Source organism: Orycteropus afer, unplaced genomic scaffold (genome assembly GCF_000298275.1).
Source record: "Orycteropus afer afer isolate SDZICR_OR568_19922 unplaced genomic scaffold, OryAfe1.0 scaffold00442, whole genome shotgun sequence".
Classification (NCBI taxonomy): Eukaryota; Metazoa; Chordata; class Mammalia; order Tubulidentata; family Orycteropodidae; genus Orycteropus; species Orycteropus afer.
The window spans coordinates 792,567-818,771 of NW_006922029.1; the positions used below are offsets into that span (position 1 = coordinate 792,567).

At 44.3% G+C, this 26,205-nt stretch overlaps 1 protein-coding gene across 1 annotated transcript in view; it reads left to right on the top strand.

Moving 5' to 3' along the window:
* The window catches only part of TRIO (trio Rho guanine nucleotide exchange factor), a 335,211-nt gene that overhangs the window by 41,369 nt on the left and 267,637 nt on the right, over nt 1-26,205 (top strand). Inside the window, exon 8 of the mRNA XM_007954197.2 lies at nt 16,827-16,958. Within this exon, the coding sequence (XP_007952388.2) occupies nt 16,827-16,958 (132 nt within the window). The remainder of the gene's footprint in view (nt 1-16,826; nt 16,959-26,205) is intronic.

Consider the following 26,205-nt stretch of genomic DNA (forward strand, 5'->3'; position numbering starts at 1 on the left):
CACATATAAACAATATTTTAAAGTAATGAGAACCTTCATCAGCACAAAACAGTGCTGTCCACATAACCCTGTGGCCATCGCAGGTCCATGTCCTTGAATGTTAGAGCAATACACTGTGTTCACCTAATGGTGTTTCAAATGGCACCGTGAGCTGTATGGTCCATGTGTACATGGCAGTCTGGTATGGAAGGAGGAAACCGCTGTAGTACAAATTGGTAGTGGAAGAAAATGGAAATTGGTAGTGGAAGAAATTGGTAGTGGGCACCCAGACAGTACATTCAGGTGATCTGAACACATCAGAAGCAGGACGGGCTGCTTGGGTGAGAGAGGGCATGAAGCCTTGTAACTAATAGGGGAGGTCTCTTTTCTGAATGGTGGGATTCAGAGTTGTAAAGAAAGTGAGAGGTAAATTGCAGCTTTGACTTCCCTGTAAACAATCTAGAAATGTGGATGCCACAAGGACATTTTCCCCAACATTTTATCAAAATTTTCAAACACACAGCCAGGTTGGAAGAGGCCAGGTGTTTTTGTTGGGGTGAAATGAATGGCTGTACTTTATGCATCTGAAGAAAATAAAACTATTTGAGTGTATTATTCAATAGAATTTCATGGAATCCTGTGTAAATTATAACAGTGCACATGAAGGCACAGAAGCAGCCAGATACGAGCTTGGGGATGGAGGAACCTGGTGAAGAAGGTGCCAGAGTCCATGATGGACCTTGTTTGGAGAATGAAGCCTGCTTGAGGCAACTGAAATGTGCAGATGGGCAGTAAGACGTCTTCAGAGAATGGGTCCTTCTGGTCCAGTACAACGTGCTGTATGTCTTCTCCCCTCTCGGAATTAAAGCGAGTCTCTTGAGATTCTGAGCCACAGAAGAGATCACATTTTCCCCTTCCTAGGAGAGGAGCCACAGGGATGAAAGGCTATATTTATGCTCAGCTTATTTTCAGAAGCCCTGTAGGGAAAGCACAGAAATGTGGGTGTCGTAAGTTGGGCTCCCAGCATAGACTCCTCTTTGAACCACATCCAGAGTTTTCATGAAGAATTTAAATCTGATGTGGGGGATATAGGGCTCAACCATGTTGTCCGCGGTGGTTACTGGCCTTCTTCACTGAAGTATCCCCTCTGCTGTGAGGACTTGGCCCTTCGCCCTTTTTGCAGTCAGCAGCCCGGCCATGTTCCCATGTCCGTGAGGTCCCTGTGCTGGTATGTGCACATGGTTTCGTTAACATTGACCTTGAGGTTAAAGCCAGGTAAGAATGATAATACATACACCCATGTTACGCTTTCCAAAGCTGTCTCTGCTGTGATATCTCACATCCTCATCTCTGGTGTCAGTGTGGACTGGATATTGGAATCCCAGTTTGTAAATATGAAGACTTGATTACAGGGTTGGCGATTTCGCTGGGAAGCATTGTCTAGATGCTGTAGCCTTCAGGTTGTTCCCCTGGTCATGTGGCTTATCCATGGGGACGAGCTTTGTATTAAGAAGCTTTCACTTCCATATTGTGGCTGGAATTGCATTGTTATAAAACAAGGAATTAACATGACTTGATTTTACTATACCTTAAAATTTCCAATTTTCATTATTAAAAAAAAGATGTAGAGGGGCCCTGTCCAGTATAATAGCCAGTAACCACATGTGGTATTGAATTTAGTTAAAGTTAAGTAAAGTTTATTAATAACTTAACGTTTATTAATAACATTAAAGTTCAGTTCCTTAGCTTTACATTCCATCCTTCTGACATTCCATGGTGGCATGTGGTGAGTGGCTACCATGTGAAATGGTGCAGATGTATCACCTTTCTATTATTGCAGCAAGATCTGTGTGATGGTGCTTAGGGGGGTTTAATTTCCCTTCAGTGTGAATGGTAGAGCTGATCACCTCCTTTCAGCTGTGATTTTAAGGGCTTCTATTACTTGATAATTCCTCAAAAGAAAGTAACAACCAGTATGTATTGTTATATAAGCAGTATATTTAGGTGTATAACAAAAAAAACCCAAACTCAACTGCCGTCGAGTCAGATCTGACTCATAGCAACCCCTCCTTGGGTTTCCACGGTGGTATCACTATAGAAGTAGATTGCCCAACCTTCCTTCTGAGGAGTGGGTGGTGGGTTTGAACTGCCAGCCTTCTGGTTAGCAGTCATATGCCTTAGGCACTAGGCCCAGAGCTCCCATGTAGTTGTATAGTTCTTTAAAATTTATAAGCTCTTTATCGAAAAATTCCATTTCCCCCTTACATCAGTCAGCCCAGCAGAGCAGGTGGGACTGGTGATGTTACTGTCCTTACTTTCTGTGTGGGCAGGTATTGGCTCCCCGTCAAAGGGGCAGGGAGACTGCATCTTCTGACCTCCTCTAACCCCACAAAAGGAAGACAGAATCACCATCAGTAGCCCAAGGCCTATTCCTGCGAAGCCAGACATACTGCCTCCCTCCAGCCCTTTCAGAATCCCTGACACCAGCAGTTCCTCCCATAGCTCTCACCAACTTTCTGCTAGGTTCGATAATTCACTGCAGTGTCCACACACAACTCACAAATTATAGCGTTTATTAGGGAAGCACCAGGCTACAATTCAAGTTCAGTAACAACCTTCAGTCTCTCCCAGCAGTGCATATGTCTTGGTGTCTCTCTCTCTCTCAGTGGCATGTGTCACTCGGTGTCTGTCTCTCAGGAGCACGTGTCTCTCAGCAGCATGTCTTTCTCAGCCAGCAGTCAGAGAGATTTCTTCTGTCTCTAGAAGGGCTCCTTTTGACCCTGGCAGAGTGACCACTAACCAGTCGCAACATGAGAATTCTATACAACTGAAAGAGAGCGAACTTCCCAAAAGATTGCTTTGGGCTAGTTCAACAGAAATATCCCAGGTGGATAACTTTAGCAATCAGGAGCTACTCAGTTCCTCAGAGCAAATTCCACCATGAAGTTTACAAAGACTTATGGCTAGAAAAGCCACACTATGTAATATGCTACACTGCAGGCCACCCCCTGGGTTTTCTACCCATTATCTCTTTTATACCTCAAAAATTAACATCCCCTTCACCATTAGTTTAAGAATAACCCATGAAAGTGTGTAAGCAAGGCACTTCATGCCTTTATCTTCCCCCATTTTAAACAGCCAATTTCTGATTTGCCCATCCCTATCAAACCATTACTCTGAGGAGATAAGCACGGTCCTTTCTCTCTGGAGAATCTTCTGTTCTGTTTGGAAACTTTGGGCTTCTGTATCCATAAACAAGCCAAGTCCAGCCCAGCACAAGCCATCAGATTGCAGCAACTTAACACCAGCTCAGTGTCAAACATCTGCCTCTTCGTTTGGTCGAATTCTGGTCAGCTCAGCCCTAGCCATCCCAGCTAGATCATGGTTACCAGCTGCAAAGTTTGGGAGTCTCGCTCTTCCCTTCACTTCAGACCAGCCAGCACCTTCTCTCACATCTTTAGTCTTCAGGGACTATTTCAGTGCCTGTAGGCTCATAACTCCTTGCACTTCAGACCAGCCAGCCCTTCTCATCCCAAGCCTCTGTGGCCTAGGTCAAAGAGTACCAAACTGAGCCTGTTTGTTCATTGCTACTCTTGCCCCATTTTCCTTCAAGTAGATCCAGGTGGTTACAAGTGAGTAGCATACAAGCCTACTGCTCACTGGCTTCCTTTAACTTTCAGCACTGGAAGGGGTTTCTTTCATGGACCATGACGTTCCTGCCTGGATGCACCCAAAGCCTAACTGCTTGCTCAAAATTAAAAAAGCCAGTTTTTTTCCCCCCACTATAGGTTCTGTCTTCAAATATAGATCTTCTATTCTCTCAGTAGTTCTGGTTGGGGCTCAGGTTTTCTACCTAAGCCCCTAATACTCAACACACAGGGCTTGAAACAAAAACCTGTGTTTCTTCTGGGAAAATTCTATTTCCCCTTTAACATTTCCAATCAAGTATCAGGTGAAGGTGGACTAACATGCTCTCTGTTTTCCATACCCCATAATCATTTCCAGTGTACAGGCAGGTAAGAGAACATTCATTACCCGTAGTACATTCAGATAAATACATAAGCCAAAACACATAATCCTTTTTAAGACATTCTAGGTTCATCTCTTCACCATGATTACCTTACCATTCTATGTATATGGCCTTAGGCCTTTGGCTGAGTGTAATCAAAAGGCCTAGATTATCTCCTGTAAGAGGTAACACCAACAAAATAACCATCTAATAATCCAAAATTTCACTTCCCAGGCCCCGTCCTTCTTTCTTTTTCGAGTCTCATCCTTCTATCACTCTGGGGCCACTGCAGTGAATCCCACTTCTGACACCAACTGCCAAAGGGGCAGGGAGGCCACATCTTCTGACTGCCTCTAACCCCACAAGAGGAAGACAGAATCACCATCAATAGTCCAAGGCCTATTCCTGTGAGGCCAGACATGCTCCCTCCCTCTAGCCCTTTCATCAACCCTGACACCAACCATTCCTCCTGCAGCACCTACCACCTCTCTGCTGGGTTTAATAATTCACTGCAGTGGCCACACAGAACTGACAGATTATGGGGTTTATTAGGGAAGCAACAGGCTACAATTCAAGTTCAGAAATGCACTCAGTCTCTCACAGCCAGCCGTCTCTTAGCCAACAGTCTCTCTCTCAGCAGTGCATGTCTCTTGGTGTCTGTCTCAGTAGTGTGTGTCTTTCAGGAGCACATCTCTCTCAGCAGCACATCTTTCTCAGGCTGCAGTCAGAGAGACTTCTTCTGCCTCTAGAAGGGCTCCTTTTGAGCCTGGCAGAGTGACCACTAACCAATCACAACATGAGAACGCTATATACCTGAGAGAGAGTGAACTTCCCATAAAATTACTTTGTGCTGCTTCCAACAGAAATACCCCAGGTGGATAACTTTAGCAATCAGGAGCTACTCAGTTGCTCACAGCAAATTCCACTGTGAAGTTTACAAAGACTTATGGCTAGAAAAGCCCACTGTGTAATTTACTACACTGGACTCCTGTTTCCGGGCTGGAACTCTGCTCAAGGTCCACGGCTAGCCTTTCAGCTCCTGACATCATAAGGCTCTGTTTCACAGGCAAAGTACTGGAGTTGATATTCTTACACTTTTCCACTTTCATAATGACTGACAGATGATAGGTGTTGTTTAGATCATTTTGTCATGAGTCTAGTTTGGAACAGAAAAAGTGTAACAATATGCTCAGTATACTATTATGAATTTCTAAGGCAGATAATGCACAGGAACTGTTACAATTTTAACCGTATCTCAGTTAATATGTCTACTTCTCACACGAAAGCTCTTATTAAAATCATGGGCTTCATTCTTGGCTTGTGGTAAAACAAACAAAAACAGTAATTCTCATGGCCCTAGAAAGGAATTAGGATAAAAACAATATGTGTATATTAAACTGAGAAGAGGTTTAAGGTTCTTGTGGTGGTGGTGCTATATTCTGGTTGAAATCGGGCCTGTCTTCTCCAGTTACTTTGGGGCAACTTCAGAGCTGGGTGTCACACCTGGGGATGCTCTGTCCTCCTGGGATTTCCCAGGGCACAGCATGTCTCCCACAAGGGTCTGGGAAGGGCGTGTGGGACTGACTGATACTCTTCTTAAACCAAATCCACTGCCATTGAGTTGATTCCAACTCACAGTGACACTACAGGACAGAGTGGTACTGCTCCATAGGGTTCCTTTTCCTAGACTGTGATCATGTGGGGAGCAGATCACCAGGTCTTTGTCCTGTAGAGCTGCTGGTGGGTTCAAACTGCCAGCGTACTGGTTGGCAGCTGAGTGCTTGCCCACTTGGCCACTAAGACTCTTTAATACTCTTCTTGGGGAGCAGAAAAGGTGAAATGTGAAGGAAAAACAGTCATATTTTCTAGAAATAAAACAAAAGATGTTAGAAATAACAACAAGAAGAGAACTCAGAAGTTTGAATTTATGTATCAAACCAGTTGTTGGAGAGTTGTCTCCAGCCTGTGGCAACCCTACGTGTGGTGGGATAGAACATTGGGTTTCCAGGGGCCAATGTTTGGACCTGGATTGCCAGACTTTTCTTCAGAGGTGCCTCTGGGTAGACTGGAGCCTCCAGTCTGAAGGTAGCAGCTGAGGGTGGTGACTCTGCACCATGCAATGACTCCTGAAACTGTTTATTGTGTGATGTTTGTGTGTGTATGTGTACATAAGCACATACACACACATACACACACCCGCCTTCAGTTTGCTGCTACAATTTCTCAAAGAAGAGAAAAACCTCTTTAAAGTAGTGTTTGGAAAGTTCTCGTTCTAGGAAGTTTCTGCCCTTTGGCTCCTATGTTGAGCCAACCACCTGTGCTCAGTGGAAGTTCCATTGAGGGAATGGGGATGAAAGATGGGTGGACGTGACATCCGCTGGCCGTGAGGATCTCAGTAATGGGTGATGGGAGGCAGAGTACTGTCAGCAGATGGAGAGTTGTGGAAGACATGCTTATGAAGACAAATGTGCTAATTAATTATTCCGATGTTCCCTTTGAAGGTTTATATATTAATCACTCTTTCCTCAGTTTTGAAAACTGGCTGACCCAGACTTCTTTCACCCTATATTCAGTAACCTTTAAGAAAAAGTCCCTGTTCTACTGAGCATCAGCATCTCTGGTTCAGGCTCTGGGAGTACACTCCGGGAAGAGTATTTGGTTCCCTTTTACTTCCTATCCTTCCTCCTATCTACCCAGCTGCTGTGTTCACACCTTTTGGTCTGCTGAGCACTTAAAGCCTCCAATCTAGACTGGCTGCTCTGGTCTTCTTCGGCTAAAGAAGCCACCTTCTGTCATCATCCACCAAACTCCAGGCCCTGAGATGGACATAGTTCCCCCGTGGGGCAGTTCCAGACTGTGTTTCTCAAGATGGTCAAAAGGAAACACAAAACTAGTTGTGATAGAGTCAGTCCTGAAGCGTGATGACCTGTGTGTGTCAGGGTAGAACTGCTCCACAGTTCTGTTGATCACAAGTTGGTCACTAGACTTTCTTCCCAGGTACCTCTGGCTGGACTCGAGCCACCAACCTTTTCGGTTGGCAGCTGAGTTCATTAACCATTTGCACCACCCAGGGATTCCTCAAGATGGAAGTAGGTGTGTGTAGGTATTAGGGTGGCGAGGAGCATGGTAGAGTGGTCTTATGAATTTGGGAAATGGCCATGGTTGCCACCTCCATCGGAAGTGTGCGTCATCACAGTCAAGGCTTCAGGGGATTCTGTTCCTTAGGTACCTTTTGAACTTTGATGCCTGGCTTGACCACAGGATGCCTTTTGTTTGAGAAATATCTGTTGACGTCATTTCCTTGGGTCTTTGTATGGGGACTGTAGCATTGGGTTGAGACCCGTGGGTGTTAAGCCTTTCAGAGGGTAGCCTTCTGGAATAAAGGCTGCCTGACTTCTGGTCTAAGATTGCTTCTGATAAACCACAGAAGAATTATGCTGGCCGAAACTTTAAACCTGTGGCCAAGATTAATCCCATCACGTGCTCCATTCAGACAGTTCAGATGTGCAGAATCCTCTTACTGGCTGATTCTCACATGGCAGACCATCCTTTCCCATGTAGTTAGAACCTGCTACATTTTATTCAGATAAGTGTAATCCATGATCTCTCATAATACTTCCAGAAATTATGAATTACTTAGTTTGAGTTACATGTATGAAGCTTCTTGAATGCTTCTCCCTATTTGAAAATCACGGTCAAAGTATGTTTTAATAGTCATTTCAGTATAGTAATCAGTCTGCCGCTGCTTGTCTTCAGTTGGTGAAATGTATAAAAACGATGCATTCACCTTCTTATATAAAAAACACATTAACTTCGCCAGAGAAGGTGTTGTAACTCTTCTTTGTTGTGGACATTTGGCAGTGACCATTGTGCAGGAGCAATTTATTGCTTATTCATTTTGATGATTTACTAATGATGATGGCTAACCCCAGTCAGTTCATATTTGAAAAGGGCTTGCGATAATACTCATTAGTATGGAATGTAGGAGCTTTGGTGGCATAGTGCCTAAGGCATTTGACTGCTAACCAGAAGGCTAGTGGTTCAAACCCACCAGCCCCTTCTCAGAAGGAAGGTTGGGCAGTCTACTTCTGTAGTGATACTGCGCTGGAAACCCCAGGAGGGGTCACTGTGAGTCGGATCTGACTTGACGGCAGTGAGTTTGGTTTGGTTTAGTTTTGGTATGGAATTTATTAATGGAAGACGTTAGAGAGAGAATAGAGGTCAAGAATACTTCCAGTCACCCAACCTGACCTTATTGGTATTTACAGAATGCTTCACCCAAGAAATACTTACACCTATGCCTATGTAACTTTTTACATACACGTAGACATGTGGACACACATATGAGAGGATGGTGTAAAGGCATTTTACTACCACTTTTATTGCCTTGATTATATTACTAATGCACCATAAGAAGGGCCAGGAAAATACTTCTCTGCACTTGCTTTGGTTTGAGTCCTGTCAGAAGCCCTCAGACACCAAGTGCTATCAGACTAGACATAAACTGGTCATGTCCTCAGGTTTGCACACAGACATTTTTCTGGGCTAGTTCATGCTACCACTGAATTACAGTGTTGGTGGAGAATGTTGAACTTACCACGGGCTGCCAGAAGAATGAACAAATCAGTCTTGCAAGAAATACAGCCAGAGTGGTTGTTAGATGCAGAGATGGTAAGATTTCGTCTCATGTACTTTGGACATGTTATCAGAAAGAACCAGTCCCTGGAGAAGGACATCATGCTTGGTATAAAGTAGAGGGTCAGCACAAAAGAGGAAGGTCCTCTCTGAGATGGACTGACATGGTGCCTGCAGCAGTGGGCTCAAACATAGCAATGACTGGGAGGGTGGGCACAGGACCAGTGTTTTCTTCTGTACGTAGGGTCACTCTGAGTTGGAACTGACTCTGTGGTACTTAATAACAGCAACAAGGTGTTAGGGCTGTTACAGAACACCCAGTTAATGCTCTCTTTGTCAGTGGACCTAATTTGATAGAAGATGAGTCAATTGTTTGATGGCTTTTAGCTTTAATCTCTGTCATATTTCCGAATGTTTTCTTTGGCTAATTGATTATGTAGAGATACGTAATAAAACAAAACAAACCCACTGCCGTCAAATTGATTCCAACTCTGTCTCACAGAGTTTCCAAGGCTGTAAGTCTTTACAGAAGTAGACTGCCTCATCTTTTCTCCCACAGAGCGGCTGGTGGGTTGAGCTACCGACTTTTTGGTTAGCAGCCGAATGTTTTAAGCACTATGCTGCAAGAGCTCCTTAGTGATATACAGAGAACACCAGAAACTAGGCAACAAGAACGGTTCTAATCTGTAAGGCGAAAACAAGCTCATTCCTTATCTGTAGTTTGTCAAAGACGGTGAACAAAAACCCGGATCCCGTAGCCCACAGGGCCAACATTTCCTCTCAACAGTTTCTCTGCACAGTCCCTTGTGCTCAATAAAAACAGACTCCAAGCAGGGTTTCTCTTGATCTAAAATATGGCTGCTTACTATTATTTGCGTAGGTTCAGCTGGAATGGTAATTTTTCATACAGCTTTTAAAACTGCCTTGCTGGAAGTTTCATAGGGAACTTCCGATTCAATGTGTAAAAGCCTCTTGAGGCCAGGAAACCACGTTTGGGAGTTTGTTCGCAGAAGCACTTGCTCCCTAAAGTCAGTCTTAGCTCTCTTCAGAGTGTCTGGTCAGGTTGATTCTCTGAGCATCATTCTCAAATAAGACGCTCCTTCAAAGCTTGGTTCTATAACCAAGATTTCCAATTATGCCTGTTAACAAGGGCAATGGAATTTTAGTGAACTTAAGCATGTAATCAGGTTGTCAGAGAAAGCAAGAATTAAGAGTTTTTCAGTTCTGGGAGAAATGAGGCAGAAATGGCGCTTCATCTTTGTTTGCATAAACATCAGCTATTAAATTGATGTAAGTTGTAGGTAGTTCAGTAGAAGAGAGAAAATGGTTTCTGATACCCAGAAAACAGAACATTAAACCATCAAGTACTATCACCTCACATAAAACCCTTAATAATCCCTCAGTGGATTTAAGTCCACTCAGCTCCTCTGTCTTATGTTTCATTTATCCTGGATCAGCAGTCAGGAGTCCATCAAGTTCTCCCTAAGAATTCGGGAAATCTTGGATTTCGTCCAGTGGCATAGCAGGGCTGTTTAATCTGTGTGGAAACCTCTGGCATAGGCCTGTGTGGTCCTTCTTGAACAAAACAGCTCTGGTCTGTGGTTTATTGTGCCTTCAGAGCATCACTAAGTAAAAAGTGCCTGTAGAGGGTAAGTCTTAAAATAGCCCTGGTTAGCTGATTACTACCAGCAAATCCATGTGAGTGAGAGATGATGCAGTGAGAACTAGTTAACAAGTAGTGCAAAGTGAAAGGAAAGTCATCCCAAAATAAAACTGACACAAGATTTCTCTGAACGTGGTGATTAACCTTATTCCCTGATTTCTGAACATAGGTGACCGTCATCCTTAGTGAGAAAGAGAACTGTAGAAGCAGGATGTGATAAGGCTGGCAGGTAAGGTAACAGGAACGGAGAGCGTGCAGTCAGGGTACACAGAGTATACCGGGATTGCCAAGTTTCTGAACATGTGGAGATTAATAAGCTCTCAGAGGTCAGCGGAGTTAAGTTAGTTGGAGCTGATGCCTCTGATGCCGTGGCTGCTGGATTAAAGAGCAAAGCTGTAATCAGGTTAGCAAAAGAGGAAAACCAAACCAACAACAAAAACTCAACCTGTGACTGATAATACGCGTGTGTTGTCTAAGATTAGGCAAAGTAGAAGAGGAGAGACACATGTTTAACCCAGAGAAAATGAGACTTCTCACAATTTGACCAATGTTTCAGGCAACCCAGAACCCAGTAAACAAGCTGGATTATTTCCTTGTTTGTCTTTTGCCCTTACAAAGCAGGAACAAATCTTCTGTGGCTTTCTACGGAGTTTGAAGATTGTCAGCATTTATCCTCGGTCACCGAGATGGTATCTGTTTAACCCGATGGCACCGCTACATTCTCATGGGAAGCACCCAGTTTTTTTGGAGCCGTGTGGCTGGGTATTCACCATGAAATCAGGAATTATTCTAATGATGCTAAACTCTTGCCTCCTGGAACGATTATCCCGAAGAGTCATTATCATGTTACAGGTGAAGGGGGTAACATTCAGTGAAGGAAATAGGACCATCAACATTGATGAACTCTGCTAAGATTTTAACATATTTCATAGCGTTCCAGACTGAGGTTTGAGAAATGGAAGCAATACAGTTTTCATGTTTTGTCCTTTAGTGTGCTCTTGTATATTCTGGAGCGGGCTGCCACTTTATTTTGGGTCAGTTCTGAGAGGATCTGCGAGGTTAGAACTGATGTCACCACATTACAGGAAGTTGTCAATAGGCAGCGTATACACTCTGGCTGTCGTCGATGATTTACTCAGTGAGCATTCTAATGAAGCGTTCCCTAGTTTTAATTTCTGATTGGGTTGATGGGGATCGTTCCCTGTCCTGCTCATGCACTCACAGACTCTTTACGTGTATTCAAAATCAAACAAACAAAAAACACCTGAAAAAAAAATTGCTTTGGGGAAACAAAACAAGTCCTTTCCGGGGGGTGAGGGGCGGCAAGAGCAGCAGCAGCAGTGGCGGCAGCGTGTACACGGTGTATTTCTCTCAGAGTGCTGCTTCTCAATGTGGACTCGACCCCTAACTGCAGCAGAACTTCAAGAACAGTAATTGAGTTCCACGTCACAGAGAAAGTTTAAGGGGGTGGTGATAAATCTTTTCATCATGAAGGATCTTAACCGGGTTGGGACGGGTTCTCTCTTTTAACACTCCACTGGGCCTACAAGGTTAAACAGCAGGCCTGAGGGTGGTCTGTGGAGGTCTGACTCTGTCCCCCTTCCTTTCTGAGACTCATTGTTAAGGATTTGTGTAATCTTGATTCATTTGTTGTTACTCTTGGTAGGTGTCCTGGAATCCTTTCTAATACATAGCAGCCCTACGTACAACAGAACGAAACACTGCCTGGTCCTGCACTGTCCTCCCAATCCTTGCTGAGTATGAGCCCGTTGTTGTAGCTTGTGTCAGTTCATCTTGTTGAGGGCCTTCCAATTTCTCATGGACCCCTACTTTTCCAGCTGGTCCCTACTGATAACATATCCAAAGTATATGAGACGAACTCTTACCATCTTAGCTTGTAAGGCGCATCCTGGCGATATTTCTTTCAAGAGAGATTTATTTATTCTTCTGGCAGGGCAGTTCTACACCTTGCTTCAGAGGTGTCAGTTCTTCTTCAGTCTTCATTATTCATTGCGCAGCTCTCACATGCACATGAGGCTGTTGAAAACACCATGGCTTGGATCAAGTGCACCTTAATCCTCAAGATGACATCTTGGCTCTTTAGCACTTTCAATAGGCCTTCTGCGGCATATTTGCCCAGTGCATTGCGTTGTTTGATTTCTTGACTGCTGCTTCCATAGGTGTTGATTGTGGGTCCAAGTCAAATGAAATCTTCACAACTTCCATTTTTTTTCTCTTTATCGTATCGTTACTTACTGGTCCAGTTGTGAGGATTTTTGTCTTCTTTTATGTTGAGTTATAATCTGTACTGAAGGCTGTACTGTATTCTCTGATCTTTATCAGTAACTGTTTCAAGTCTTTTTCACTTTCTGCAAACAAGGTTGTGTCATCTGCATATCACAGGTTGTTAATGAGTCTTCCTCGGATCCTAATGCCAGGTTCTTCGTATAGTCCAGCTTCTCGGATTCTTTGCTCAGCACACAGATTGAGTAAGTATGGTGAGAGGATATAATGTGTACCCTTTCTGATTTTAAACTACACAGTATCCCCTTGTTCTATGTGAATGACTGCCTGTTGGTCTGTGTGGAGGTTCCAGGTAAGCATAATTAAGTGTTCACAGTATTTCTCATAATCTGTTATGATCCACACAGTCCAATTCCTTTGCATTGTCAATAAAACAGAGGTAAACGTCTTTCTGGTATTCTGTGCTCTGAGCCAAGATCCATCTGACATCAGCTATGATAACTCTCATTCCATGTCCTCTTCTGAATCCAGCTTGAAATTCTGGCAGTTCCTGTTGATGGCCTACTGCAACTTTTTGAGATTCAGCAAAATTTCACTTGTGTGTGGTATTAATGATACTGTTTGATAATTTCTACATTCTGTTGAATCAGCTTTCTTTGGAATGGGCACAAATACCAGTCTCCTCCAGCTGGTTGGCCAAGTAGCTGTCTTCCAAATTTCCTGGCATAAAAGTGTGAGCATCTCCAGTGCTGCATCCTCTTGTTGAAACATCTCATGGCTATTCCGTCAATTCTTGGAGCCTTGCTATTGGCCAGTTCCTTCAGGGCAGCTTGGGCTTTTTCCTTTAATACTTTTGGTTCTTGATCATATGCTACCTCCTGAATAGTTGAACATTAACCAATACCTTTTGGTACAATGACTCTGTGTATTTCTTCCATGTTCTTTTTGATGTTTCCTGCATTATTCAATATTTGCCCATAGAATTCAATATTGCAACTTGACACTGAATTTTTTAAAAATTCAGCTTCAGAAATGCTGAGGCTGTTCTTCCCTTTTGTTTTTCTAACTCCAGATCTTGGCATATTTCAATATAATACTTTGTCTTCTTGAGGTACCCTTTGGAATCTTCTGTTCAGGTCTTTCACTTCATCATTTCTTCCCTTTGTTTCAAGCACTCTGCATTCAATAGCAAGTTTCAGAGTTACTTCTGACATCCATTTTGATCTTTTCTTTCCTGGTTTTTAATGACCTCTTGCTTTCTTCATGTATGATGTCTGTGATGTTGTTCAACACTCCTCTGGTCATTACGGTTCAGTGCTTCACATCTGTTCTTGATGTGGTTTCTGAATTCAGGTGGAATATGATTAGGGTCATACTTTGGCTCTTCTGGACTTGTTTTGGTTTATTTTCTTCAGCTTCAGCTTGAACTTGACTGAAAGCAGTTGATGGGTCTATTCCCTTGTAAGCCCCTGGCTTTTCTCTGAGTGATGATATTGAGTTCTCCATAGTCTCTTTACACAGAAGTAGTTGATTTAATTTCTTTGTATTCCATCCAGAGAGGTCCATGCTATTATCCCATTTATGTTGTTGAAAACAAGTATTTGTAATGAATAAATCGTTGTTTCTATCAGCAAGGCCATATTTTCTAAGTATCAATCCTTCTTTGTTTCTACCTTTTGCATTCTAGTCACCAGTAATTATCCATGCATCCTGATTGCATGTTTGATCAATTTCAGACTGCAGAAGGTGATAAAGTTCTTCAAGTTTGTCATCTTTGCTTTTAGTGGTTGGTGTGTAAATTTAAATAATAGTAGTATTAACTGGTCTTGTAGATATTTGAATATTACCCTATCACTCATGGTGTTGTACTTAAGATAGATCTTGAAATGTCCTTTTTGAAGATGAAGGTGATGCCATTCTTCTTTAATTTGTCATTCCTGGCACAGTATACTGTATTATCGTACAATTCAAAATGGACAACATAAGCATAGCAAAATGGTCTTAAGCATGACAACATAATGATTCAAAATGGTCGACAGCATGACACTCTTAAAACAACACAACACAAAAGAAAGCTACATACACACACATACGTATACACACATATACACAAGTAGCTATGCAATTCTCTGCTGTTCCAGCCAGGTTACCCATCTTAAAATTAATGGAGATTTCCTCAAACCCAGTTTGATTTCTGTTGAACCCAATTCAAGTATACAGCTGCCTCCCTTGGATCTAGTCTGAGAGTCCTTGCCCTAAAACCAGGGCAAACACTCAAATACAATTAACTGACATCTCCCTCTAATTGACACTTTCTTTTGATCTCAGCTTGACATCTGCTGTAGCCATTCCAAACACTGTATTTAAAATAAGGCAGATGGTCAACTCCCTGTAATACCTGAGCAACAAATAGACATTCCCTAAAGTGGAAAGAAAAGGACACAGCACAGGTGAACCCAATTCCCCCAAAAAGACAACGTGAAAGGGTAACTTAAATCAAGGAAGGGTGTCCATAACTGCTCGCATATAAACTCAATTCAACAAGAGAAGGAGAACTGGAACCCACGGGAGTTTTCCAAGTTCCCCACCCGCAGCAAGGGAACGGTTGCACACATGGTAGCAGAGTGGCTAAAGCACTTGACTGCTAACCAGAAGGCTGGCGGTTCAAACCCACCAGCCACTCCTCGGAAGGAAGGTTGGGCAATCCTACTTCCGTAGTGATACTGCCTCGGAAACCCAAGGAGGGGTCGCTATGAGTCGGGGCCAACTCGACAGCACATAACAACAACAACAACAACATATGTTTGCACTCTCACCATGAAGTGCAGCCCTCAGCCAGGCAACCTTTAGCAGAATGGTCCCAGGTTTTCTGATTTCTGCTTGTTATGCCCAACGTAAGGCTGGAAGTTCAAACCCACCAGCCACTCCTCAGAAGGAAGGTTGGGCAATCTACTTCCGTAGTGATACCACCTCAGAAACCCAAGGAGGGGTCGCTATGAGTCCGGCTGACTTGACAGCACATAACAACAACAACAACAACATACCCAGCTTAAAAGTAATCAAAACTCAATGAAATCAAAACATAGGGTTACTTCTGAGCAGTTTCTGTTTGCATACTAGGAGACCATTTTCATTCCTGAGAAAGTAAATGGCTTGAAGAAAGTAGTTACAATGAGGCTTATAAAGAGAAGTTGAGGGAGTAATACAGAAGATAGACCATTGGCTAATCTTAACATGGTTGATTGCGCCCTGCCTGCCCCCTTTACTGAGATCAATGGATATCCCATTACAGAGGTGCCCCTCCTCCACCCAGCCATATCTTTTGAAATTCATATTTTATAAGGGAGCCTGGCTTCTAATAGGAAAGAAAGCACTTGCAACTTTGGGTTAAAGAAAAGCTACTAGTGGATTGTTTTCTTCAGGGATTTCTTTACAGTGAATAGCTGGTATCATGGGTAAGAAAACCACAAAATCAATGCAAGATGGCTGCTATCAGTATGTGTCTTTGACATGTTCTGGTCTTAGAATCTCTTTCAGCTCTCCTAATTTTCAGAACTATGTTAAAAATATTCACTTTAAGGGATCGGAGTAGGAGATTCTGGAGAGAGTGGGAGAAAAATGTGGAACAAAACTGAAAACCATTAAAAAGACCAAACAAAAAAATGAATGTGTCGCCCTGCCGTCAAGTTGAATCTGACTCATAGCGAGCCCTCCTTGGGTTTCTCAAAGGATACCACTATGGAAATATATTGCCCAACCTTCCTTCCAGGAGTGACTGGTGGGTTTGAACTGCCAGCCTTCTGGTTAACAGTCAAGTGCCTTAGGCACCAAAAAGACCAGGCTTACTGATTTGGTAGAGACTGGTGAAACCCTCTAGACTGTGGCTCCTAGCCACCCTTGGGACCTGGAATTGAACTCACTCCTGTGGCTTCCAGTCAAACAATAGGCCTCCATGGAGAGCAGTTGCATGAGGTAGGTACACTCCTTAGGAACTGTCAACATCGGGAGATCCGAAGGGCATCATTTGCATGGGGAGATAGCTCAGAGGGCAGGAACGCATAGGAAAGGACACAGGGACAAGGTAACGCAGGGAGGAGGGAAGTGGGAAGAGAGCTGTTAACATGGGGATTGCAGTCTGTGTCATGAAACAAAATGTATATAAACTGTTGAATGGAAAACGAATTTGCTCTTTAAACTTTCACCAAAATCATAATTAAAAAAAAAATTAAAAAATGTCCAATTCAAAATAAAATTGCCCTTGATTTTAAGTAATTTTTTTTGTTTTTAATTTCCAAGTATATGAGCAATGTGGATTCGTGGTGCAAAGCCTGTGGTGAGGTTGACCTGCCCTCCGAGCTACAGGACCTGGAAGATGCCATTCATCACCACCAGGGGATATATGAGCACATCACTCTTGCATATTCGGAGGTAAGTGACCAGTTTTTACTTTAACTGAAAGGCAGCATTATTTTTGTGTTAAAAGCACCAAAAGCTGGAAAAATCAAGGTATTAGTTAGCTCAGAAAACCTTTAATTAAATTGCAGTTGAATTGTAATTTTTGAAATTGTATGCCCGCATGTGCATGCCTGCATGTGTACACGTGTGTGTGTGTGTGTGTGTGTGTGTGTAGGGTAGCAGATGAAGCAGGATGGTGGGTACTGAGCACACTTCTCATGCCTCCGTAACATCTGTGGATTCCTTTTAGAATACTTACGTTTTTAAGCTGATGAAAGACAGTCCTCAGTGCCAGGCTTCTTGTCCACATGCGCTTCACCACCACACCTCTAGGTGCCATTAGTCAGTTTCATCTCCTGGCAACCCCGTGTGTATCAGAGTAGAACAGTGTTCCATGGGGTTTTCAGAGGCTAGATTTTTAGAAGTAGATCACCAGCACTTCTTTCTGAGGTGTCTCTGGGTAGACTTGAACCCCCAGCCTTTTGGGTAGCAGCTGACCACTGGTCACCCAGAGACTCTTCTGCGTGTGCTCAGGAAATGGGCCTTGTGTGTGCTGTTCATGCTGCAAGCTCAGCTGAGTCTGCCTGATGAAGCTGTTGAGAAAAGGAACTCCTCGCTGCAGCCTGTGTCCTGAGATGGCCTTTGCATAGACCACACACCCTTTTCTCAAGTATATACAGGTGGTTTTTTTTTTAAATTTCATTGTGATGAAAACATGCACCCACATTCACCAACGTAACAACTTCCACATTTACAGCTCAGGGACATTTTTCATGTTGTGACACCATAATTGCTGTCCTTTTCCAAAATATTCGACCACCATTGGCATAAACTTAATGCCCCCCAGACAAAGGCTTCCCCTTTCCTCCTCCCTCCTGCCCCTGGTAGCCAATGATGATTTTTAGTTTATATATATATATATATATATATATTGTTTTGTTTAGTTTTCAGCCTATCTAGAAATTTTCCCTCCTCTCTCCTCTATCTCTGGTAGCCAACAAAGAAAGTTTCCTTCCATGTATAAATCTTTCCTTGACTTTTTACAATAGTAGACTAACACAATATTTGTTCTTCTGTGATTGACTTATTTCACCCAGCACAATGTCCTCCAAGTTCATCCACATTATACTCTGTTTTGCAGATTTTGCATTATTCTTTAGGGTTGCATAGTATTCCGTTGTGTGTATTATATACTGCAGTTTGGTTTTCCATTCCTCTGTTGATGGACACTTAGGTTGTTTCATTCTCTCAGGGATATAAACTTTCAGAAATCTAAGTGTAGTTTCTTCATTATTTTAGGATAAGTTATTTTCATTTGTACCTGTTTTATTTCATACCACCTTCTTAGGTGCCAGGCAGTGGTCTAAAGACATTACATAGCTTATTAAATGCTCACAACACCCTGCAGGCACATAGTATCATTGTCCATATTGTTGTAAACAAGGAAACTGAGGCACAGGGATTGAGTGACTTTTAAGGGTGCGGTGTAGTAAATTACATGGCATAACTTTTCTAGCCATAGTCTGGGTAACTCTCACTTTGCCTGTGAGTAACTGAGTACCTGATTGTTAAAGTTATCCACCTGGTATATTTCTGTTGGAGCAGCATGAAGCCATCTTTTGGGAAGTTCACTCTCTCTCAGGTGTGTGGAATTCTGATGTTGGGATTGGTTAGTTTTGCCACTCTGCCAGGCTCAAAAGGAGCCCTCCTAGAGGCAGAAGGAGTCTCTCTGACTGCTGGCTGAGGGAGACGCACTGTTTAAAGAGATGTGCTGCTTAGAGTGAGACGTGAGAGGGATGCGAGAGACACACACTACCAAGAGAGAGGCATGCTGCTGAGAGAGACTGAGAAAGGGGCCTGGCTGCTGAGAGAGATGGCCAGCTTACAGAGACTGAGAGTGTTCCTGAACATGAATTGTAGCTTATTGCTTCCCTAATAAACCCCATAATCTGTGAGTTCCGTGTGGCCACTACAGCGAATTACTGAACTCAGCAGACAGGTGGTGGGTGCCACAGGATGGACAGTTGGTGTCAAGTTTGGCAAGAGGGCTGGAGGGTGGCAGCATGTCTGGCTTTGTAAGAACAGGCTGGGGGCTGCTGATGGTGATTTTGTTCTCCTCTTGTGTACTTAGAGGAGGTCAGCAGATGCTGCCTCCTTGTCCCTTTAGCAAAGGGTCAACAGCTGCAGGAGGCTATGGGGAAATGCATCCATGCTCTCTGTCTTCAGAAGCCACATGCTCGGTACCCACTCTGTTGTCTCTCTGCATGTTCGCTGTGGTAAGGTAGTGACTACAGATGTGTTGATGAATATCACCCTTGTCCACATCTTAGTCATCTGGCCCTTCAGACTAGTCTGTCTTTATGCTCATGGATAATTAAATGCTTGGAGATGAGGGGTGTGGGTAATGATTAAGGCATTTGACTGCTAACCAGAAGGCTGGTGGTTCAAACCCACTCTTTGGAAAGATGGTTGGGCTATCTACTTCTGTAGAGATACTGCCTTGGAAACCCAAAGAGAGGTCACTATGAGTTGGATTCAGCGGGATAGCAGTGAGTTTGGTTTGCTTTGGTTTTACTTTTACTCCATTCCCTGTTAACATTAAGCATCTGTGGTATCATAGGAGGCACTGGGCAGCACAAATGGGTAAGCCCTGGACTATTAACTGAAAGACTGGCAGTTCAAACCCACCCAGAGATACCTTGGAAGTAAGGCCTAGGAGTGGGCTTCAGAAAGGTCACAGCCTTACAAACCTTAGGGAGCACTGTTCTGCTCAAACTTACACGGGGCCACCGTGAGTCAGAATCCACTTGACAGCTAGCAACAGCAGCATAATAACATGGTAGGTGAATACCAATGGTTACTTTGGGGTTTCAAAAAGAAGTGTTTGCGAGCACCTTGCACAGGGCTGGGCACGTAATAGACATTTAGTAAACACATTCTGGATTTAAATCTGACTCCTCCTTGATTTGAACCACACCCAGACTTCACTTATAAAAGTTTTAGGGAAGAAATTGGGTGTTCGTTTCCAGTCTGGCACTTCTTGTGCTTTACCAAGCAGTTGTCACTCCTCTGTCCTTGGGCCAAGGCCACCTGGTCCCTTTGTGTCCGTGGGTGAATAAAGTGGGTGTGTGAAGTGCACTGCTGTCTTTGCTTCAAGATGTGCTCAGACCTCCTTCTTCCCGGGATGCTTGACGGCTACACGTTTCTTTCTCCAGCCTTCTTTGTGCCTCCTCGTCGCTAGCACTGTCACCTATCACCCATGGAAGTAAAAAAATCATCAGCTCTGTATTGTGTTTCTTAATTTTATATCCAGTGTTTGCTACTTTGGCGCTCTGGTCTATTTAGGAACTACTTAAATACATGATAGCCCTTTTTATAGTAAAACTGAAGTTGAACACATTTGTAATTTCTGGTCACACTGATTCATGGGGCTTATGTGAGTTCCAGAAATCGATCACTTCTTTCCCCCTGTTTACCATGTGTGCACCGTCTGAAAATGAAGGGCCCTGTTAGCTTCCCATGTAAAGGAGCCATCACTTATCTGCTTAGATTGATGATTTCTATTGAGTGTGTTTTGAGTGCAGTGATTGGCTTGAATCCAGCCATCTGTGAGCCCTTGCCAGGCCAGTGTCAGGGAGAAAGCCCTCATTCATACCATGCCTGGAAGGAGTGAGGTTACATCTCTGCCTAGGGGGCCAACAGAGAGAGTGCATGACTTTCATTAACTTGACCTGACCAGTGTGGTCCTCCAGCTGAACTGGCCAGTCCAGCCTCCCAGTTGTTCTTGGTTCTTGTAGCTAAGCTCCAGATCCTCTAATTGTTACCGCTGCTTTCTGTCAGAATCGGGCATCATGACATGGGAACCTGTGTTTACCTAGATTGTGGTCTTGTTCGATTTTAAACTGGTACTAATCATTTAAAATACATTGCTGAGCAGTGAGCAGCTTTGCAGGCCGAGGTCTTACACTACAGCTTGTAGCCTGGACACATTCACATCTGAGCCAAATACCCAAGGAGACAGGCATGCAAACTGGGTTAGCTGAGGAGATGCAGCAGAACAGGGTGAGTTTCTTTGCCTTTTCAATTTTTAAGATTTTGTAACAGTTTCAAACCTACAGAGCAGTAGTGAGGATGGCTGAGAGAATTCCGCATTCCTTTTACTTGCATTTTCCTGTTTGTAATGTTTTCTCATGTTTGCTCTGGCCGCTCTCCCTCCCCACCTTTCTCCAGTCAGTAGGTGGTCATTGATGCAACACGTCTGTCCGTGTGTGTTGTTTTTTCCCAGCTGTTCCAGCAATGCCTTTATTCCCTCTTTGGTCTAGCATGCCATCCGGCAACATGCACGACTTGTAGCTGTCCCATGCTATTGGTCTTCAAAATGGAGTGTTCTGTGGTCTTTGCCCACTGTTCCTGCCTTTGGCAGTCTTAGAGAGAACACTGCTTCTTGCTCTGTAGGACAACCTCATCCTCCTGGGTCCATTGATTTTCCTTATGGCCTGACCTGTGTTCTTGGCAGGTGAGCTGCAGCGATCACTCTGGATCCTCTCCACGGGCCAGGTCAGGGCCGCACGCTGACCCGTCTACCACCACCAGTGATGTTGACCTTGATCTCTTTGTCTGGTTGGTGTTTGCCGGGTTCCTTCATATAAAGTCACCATTTTTAAAGTTTTCCTTGGATTAGCATTGTCTGGGGAGATAGTGATAGAACTGGCTCCAAAGTCTGTTCATTAGTGCAGGCTTCTCCCCAGCGTTAGCATCTGCAGATGATTCCTGTCCATCCCAACTGCCCCTGGGAAGCTCTCTCGGAGCATCTTTCCACCACTGCTTCTGTGCTTTGTTGGCCTTCTACCACCAAAACCCCCCCCCCAAAACAAAAAACAACTCCCTGCTGTCAAGTCGGTCCCGACTCATAGCAGCCCCTCCCTGGGTTTCCAAGGCAGTATCTCTACGGAAGTGGATTGCCGTATCTACCACAAGGAAGCCCTCTCTTTCCTCTATGCTCATTTATTCATTTGTTCGTATCAGTGTGGACTAAGGAAATCCTACCACGTCCAAACGATTGTAATATAACACTCTCATCATTTATTTTGTTACCAGAATTGTCCAGATTTGCCAGTGGGAACTCCTTCAGTCTGCCTTCGGTGTCTTTTTGATGTATCTCCATCATGTCAGCACTTCCTTGCTTTCTGGCATAGCAAGACACTCCAGGCTCATCTTTTGTTTTCCTTGCCTTATGCCTGAGAATGGCCGTGTTTCCCGCCTCACTCAGGAGTCCTGGCTCCTTGTAGTGCTGTACGGTGTTTAGAAAACAAGGTGTAGGTGTTTTCAGTGCTTCTAGGCTCTCTATGAGTCGGGGCTGACTCGATAGCAAATAACAACAACAACAACAGGCTCTCAGAGCAGAGTCAGAAACATGTATGTGTACTCTCTCTGTCTGTCTGCCTGTCTGTCTAGCTATGTGTGTATCTGTATCTGTCTATACTCAATGTGTGCGCATTTTAAAATCCTGGGAGATCACACTGGTACTTCTAAATCCAGTCCGAACCTCAGCATTCTCTTCAGTCTTCCCCTTTCTATGTTTGTAAATCCCTTCTCAGACCCTCAGAAATCTGGTTTATCCTCGACAGATTAACTTATTTTCTCAATTAACTAATACATGTACTCAAAACAGTCAGTCTCCCAGTCCTTCTGGCTTGCTTCTCTGTGCCCCCTTCCCCCTCACTGCCACCGCTTCCTTGGACGCTGGGTGCCATTTTGTTCATGCCAGGAGGGGAGGAGAAGAGGAGGTGAGGAGGGCAAGACTGCATTTGTGCTCTGACATGGTCTGTCTGCAGCAGTGAGTTCCACACTGAAGTGTGTTGGTTAAAAGCACAGATTCTCACAGGCTGCCCTCAAATAGCGAATCTTCATTGTGAAAGGACTCCCTGGCGATCCAGTAAGGAGGCCTGGCCCTGCAGTGATTAAGCACTCAGCTGCTCACCAAAAGATGGGCAGCTCAAGCCCACGTGGCGGTTCTGTGAGAGGAAGGAGCTGGTAATGTCCTCCCAGGAAGACTACGGCCTGGGAAACCCTGTGGGGAAGTTCTGTGCTCTGTAGGTGCGCTGTGAGTGAGAACTGACTCTGCAGCACGTGGTGACGGCACCCAGCGACAGCGATCCCGTGATTCCAGTAGAAGGGGTCTAGAGACCACACTGGGAGGCGCCTTCTCGCCCTGCTGTGAGGAGGTGTGGCTCTGCTGTGGACCTGGGTGCAGCACCGAGCTGATGGAACACTGATCAGAATGCGGGGTGGCTAGGAGCAGGAATGTTTATACGCATGTTGAGTTCTTTCCCTTTCCCTCCCTCCACCCCCTTCATCCCCGTCCTGCCTTCTTTTCCTCTCTCCACTTTCTCCATGCATGATTGTTTTTTGTTTGTTTTTTTTTTTTGTTTGAAGCAATCTCTTTAGTTTATAGCCTCTGATGACATAGTTTGCTGTGGGAAACCATTCCAGCTTTTTTTTCGTCTGTTAGACACAGACACCTCCTGTACTCTGTTTTCTAGACCTGCCCCGTGCCCCTGCTGTCTGTTCAGTCTCAGGTGCGTACCTGTGTTCCTGACTATTTACGTGCTTTAGCTTGCCAGGTCTGGCGCTAATTGTCGGCTGTATTTGATCACAGGAGAGTGAAGCAATTTGGGATCTGGAACAAGCTCCAGTTTTAGAAACAGCCTGTAGAGCAGTTTGTTTTGTTTTTTAGCATTTTAAACAAGTAAACTCATCTACAGAAATAGATTGCTCAACAAGTCAAATTCATAGAAGTGAATTTTACCTCATCCCCGTTGTCCTGTAAGCAGGAACACTGAGCGTTGGGACTGTGAGGGGCAGCTGCAGTGCGTGTCCAGAAGAGCCAGCCTGCACCCACCTCCCACTAGTGAGGCGCTGTCCTCTTTTGGGCCCTCCTTTCTGATAATCCCAGATAAACGGGTCAGAGAGGCAAACAGATTTCCATTGATCTGGTTTCTAGTCACAGCCTGAATAGCTGAAAGAAATGGAAATCAGCATTTGAAAGCCAGTCCAAGAAGGCTGTCTGGAGAAGCACCACTGTTTCAGAGGGGAGCCATCAACCCTGAAGGCAAGGACATTGCCTGGACTGTTAGAGGGCCTCCGTGGGCCATCAAAAAGTATCATTTCCAGGGCACCACCACTCACAATGTCACGCGCTGAGCTGCTGGAGGAGCTTCTTGGTGTCATCATCTGAAGACAGGCTTGACCTATTCCCTCAAGGGCACTGTGTTCACCTGCTTGGCCCAGGAGTGTCAACTCTAGCAACCACGTAAACTTGGCCATCCCACATGGACCCTTCTTTACTCTTGGCTCCCTCATTTGAAGCTTGCTGCGAGGATCCTTTCCATAAGACTGAGAGAGGAGAGTGGTACTGTGAAACAGTTTCTAAGCTTGCCAAGGAGGTGTTGGCTCTGTAGGCTGTGATGAGCCAACCCTATAAAAGAGTCAGAAAAGTAAAACAGTAACACTGGCTTTGAGTTGGTGCAAACAGGGTAACTTGTTTTGTAACAGTCTTAAAGGACCCCCATGTTTTCATGACACTTTGTTGTTGTCAGGTGCCTTCGACTCACAATGCCCTTGTGTACAGTGAGGTTACTGTACGGTTACTGCTGTGCTTCATTCAGTTCATTGTTGGAACCACTCTGTCAGTCCACCTCACTGAGGCTCTTCCTCTGAACTTTACCAAGTGTGATGCTTTCTTTGGGGACTGGTCCCTCCTGATAACATGTTCCAAGGACATGAGACCAAGTCTCGCCATCCTCACTTCTAGGAAGCATTCTGGCTTCAGTTCTTCTAAGGCAGGTTTGTTTGTCCTTCTGGGAGGCCGTGGTATATTCAGGCTTCTCCAGGTCCTGAAAGCTTTGCTCCATCCACGTCTTGAAGGTTGACTTTCCTTTGAGGAGACAGCTCTTCCCAGTCATATCTTGAGTGCCTTTGGAAGTGTCTAACCATGAGGTCTGTGGTTTGAACCCACCAGCTGCTCTGCAGGAGAAAGGCGAGGCAGTCTGCCTCTGTAAAGATGGATAGCTTTGGGAACCCTCTGAGGCAGTTTTATTCTGGTCCTGTAGGGTCACTTGGGGTCGGAATTGACAGGATGGCATTGAGGCGTGGCAGTGGGGGTCTGACCTGCGGAGTTCATTTTCCAGCATTGTATCAGACTGTATTCTGCTGCTATTCATAAGGTTTTCACTGGCCAGGTTTTTCAGAAGTGGATCGCTAGGTCCGTCTCCCTAGCCTGTCTTGGTGTAGAAGTACTGCTGAAACCTGCCCTCCATGGGTATTTGAAATACTGGTTGTGTTCCTTCCAGCTTCACAACAACATGGAAGCCACCACAGTACCACGAACTCACAGACGTCATTTCCAACTCACAGCAAACCCTCTGTGGGTTTCCAAGGCAGTATCTCTACGGAAGTACATTGCCTAGTCGTCCTTCTGAGGACTGGCTGGTGGGTTTGAACTGCCACCCCTTCTGGTTGGCACTCAGATAGATGCCTTAGGCATTGCGCCACTGGAGCTCCCTAGGTGGCCAGGCTCAGTGCAGTCATTTCTAACCATGCCTGCAAGCGTTTTGTGTGTGTTACCTATTTTGTTCTTTCATTGCAGTATCCTTAACTGGTAATTTTTAATCTAAAACACATTTGGGTCCCATTGACATATCTGCCGGTCATGGTCTTTTTGTAATTGCTGCATTTGCAGCAATGTTGAGCAGTCATCTCCCAAAGCTATTTTCTTTCCTTAGATCAGAGAAACGCTCTTACTTTATGCGGGTGAGGGATGTTTCAGCTGCAGACTCTTAGCTCTAATATGTGTCAGTGCTAAACATAGAGATCAGGCCCCGAACTCAGAATAGGCCGGGCTCTGTGAAGTTTGGTGGAACTTTTTTGAGGGTGAATGCCGAATTCCCAGTTACAAACCTTATGCACAGTTTGGATTAAAAATAAATATTCAAGAACTAGGCCATGGTTGTAGATTCGAATAGTTAAATTTCATCTTCAGTGATAGGAACAATCAAACCTTTGCTATGATAACATTTTTAAGCTTATCTTTAGTTGCTTTGGTGGTGGTGGTTTTGCTTTTGTTAGTAGTTGGCATTTCTTTGAACTCATTTGGTTGTTAAAGCCTGTTAGTTTGTATACTTGTAAAATGTCAATCTTTGTAAACTGTAACGTCCACTAG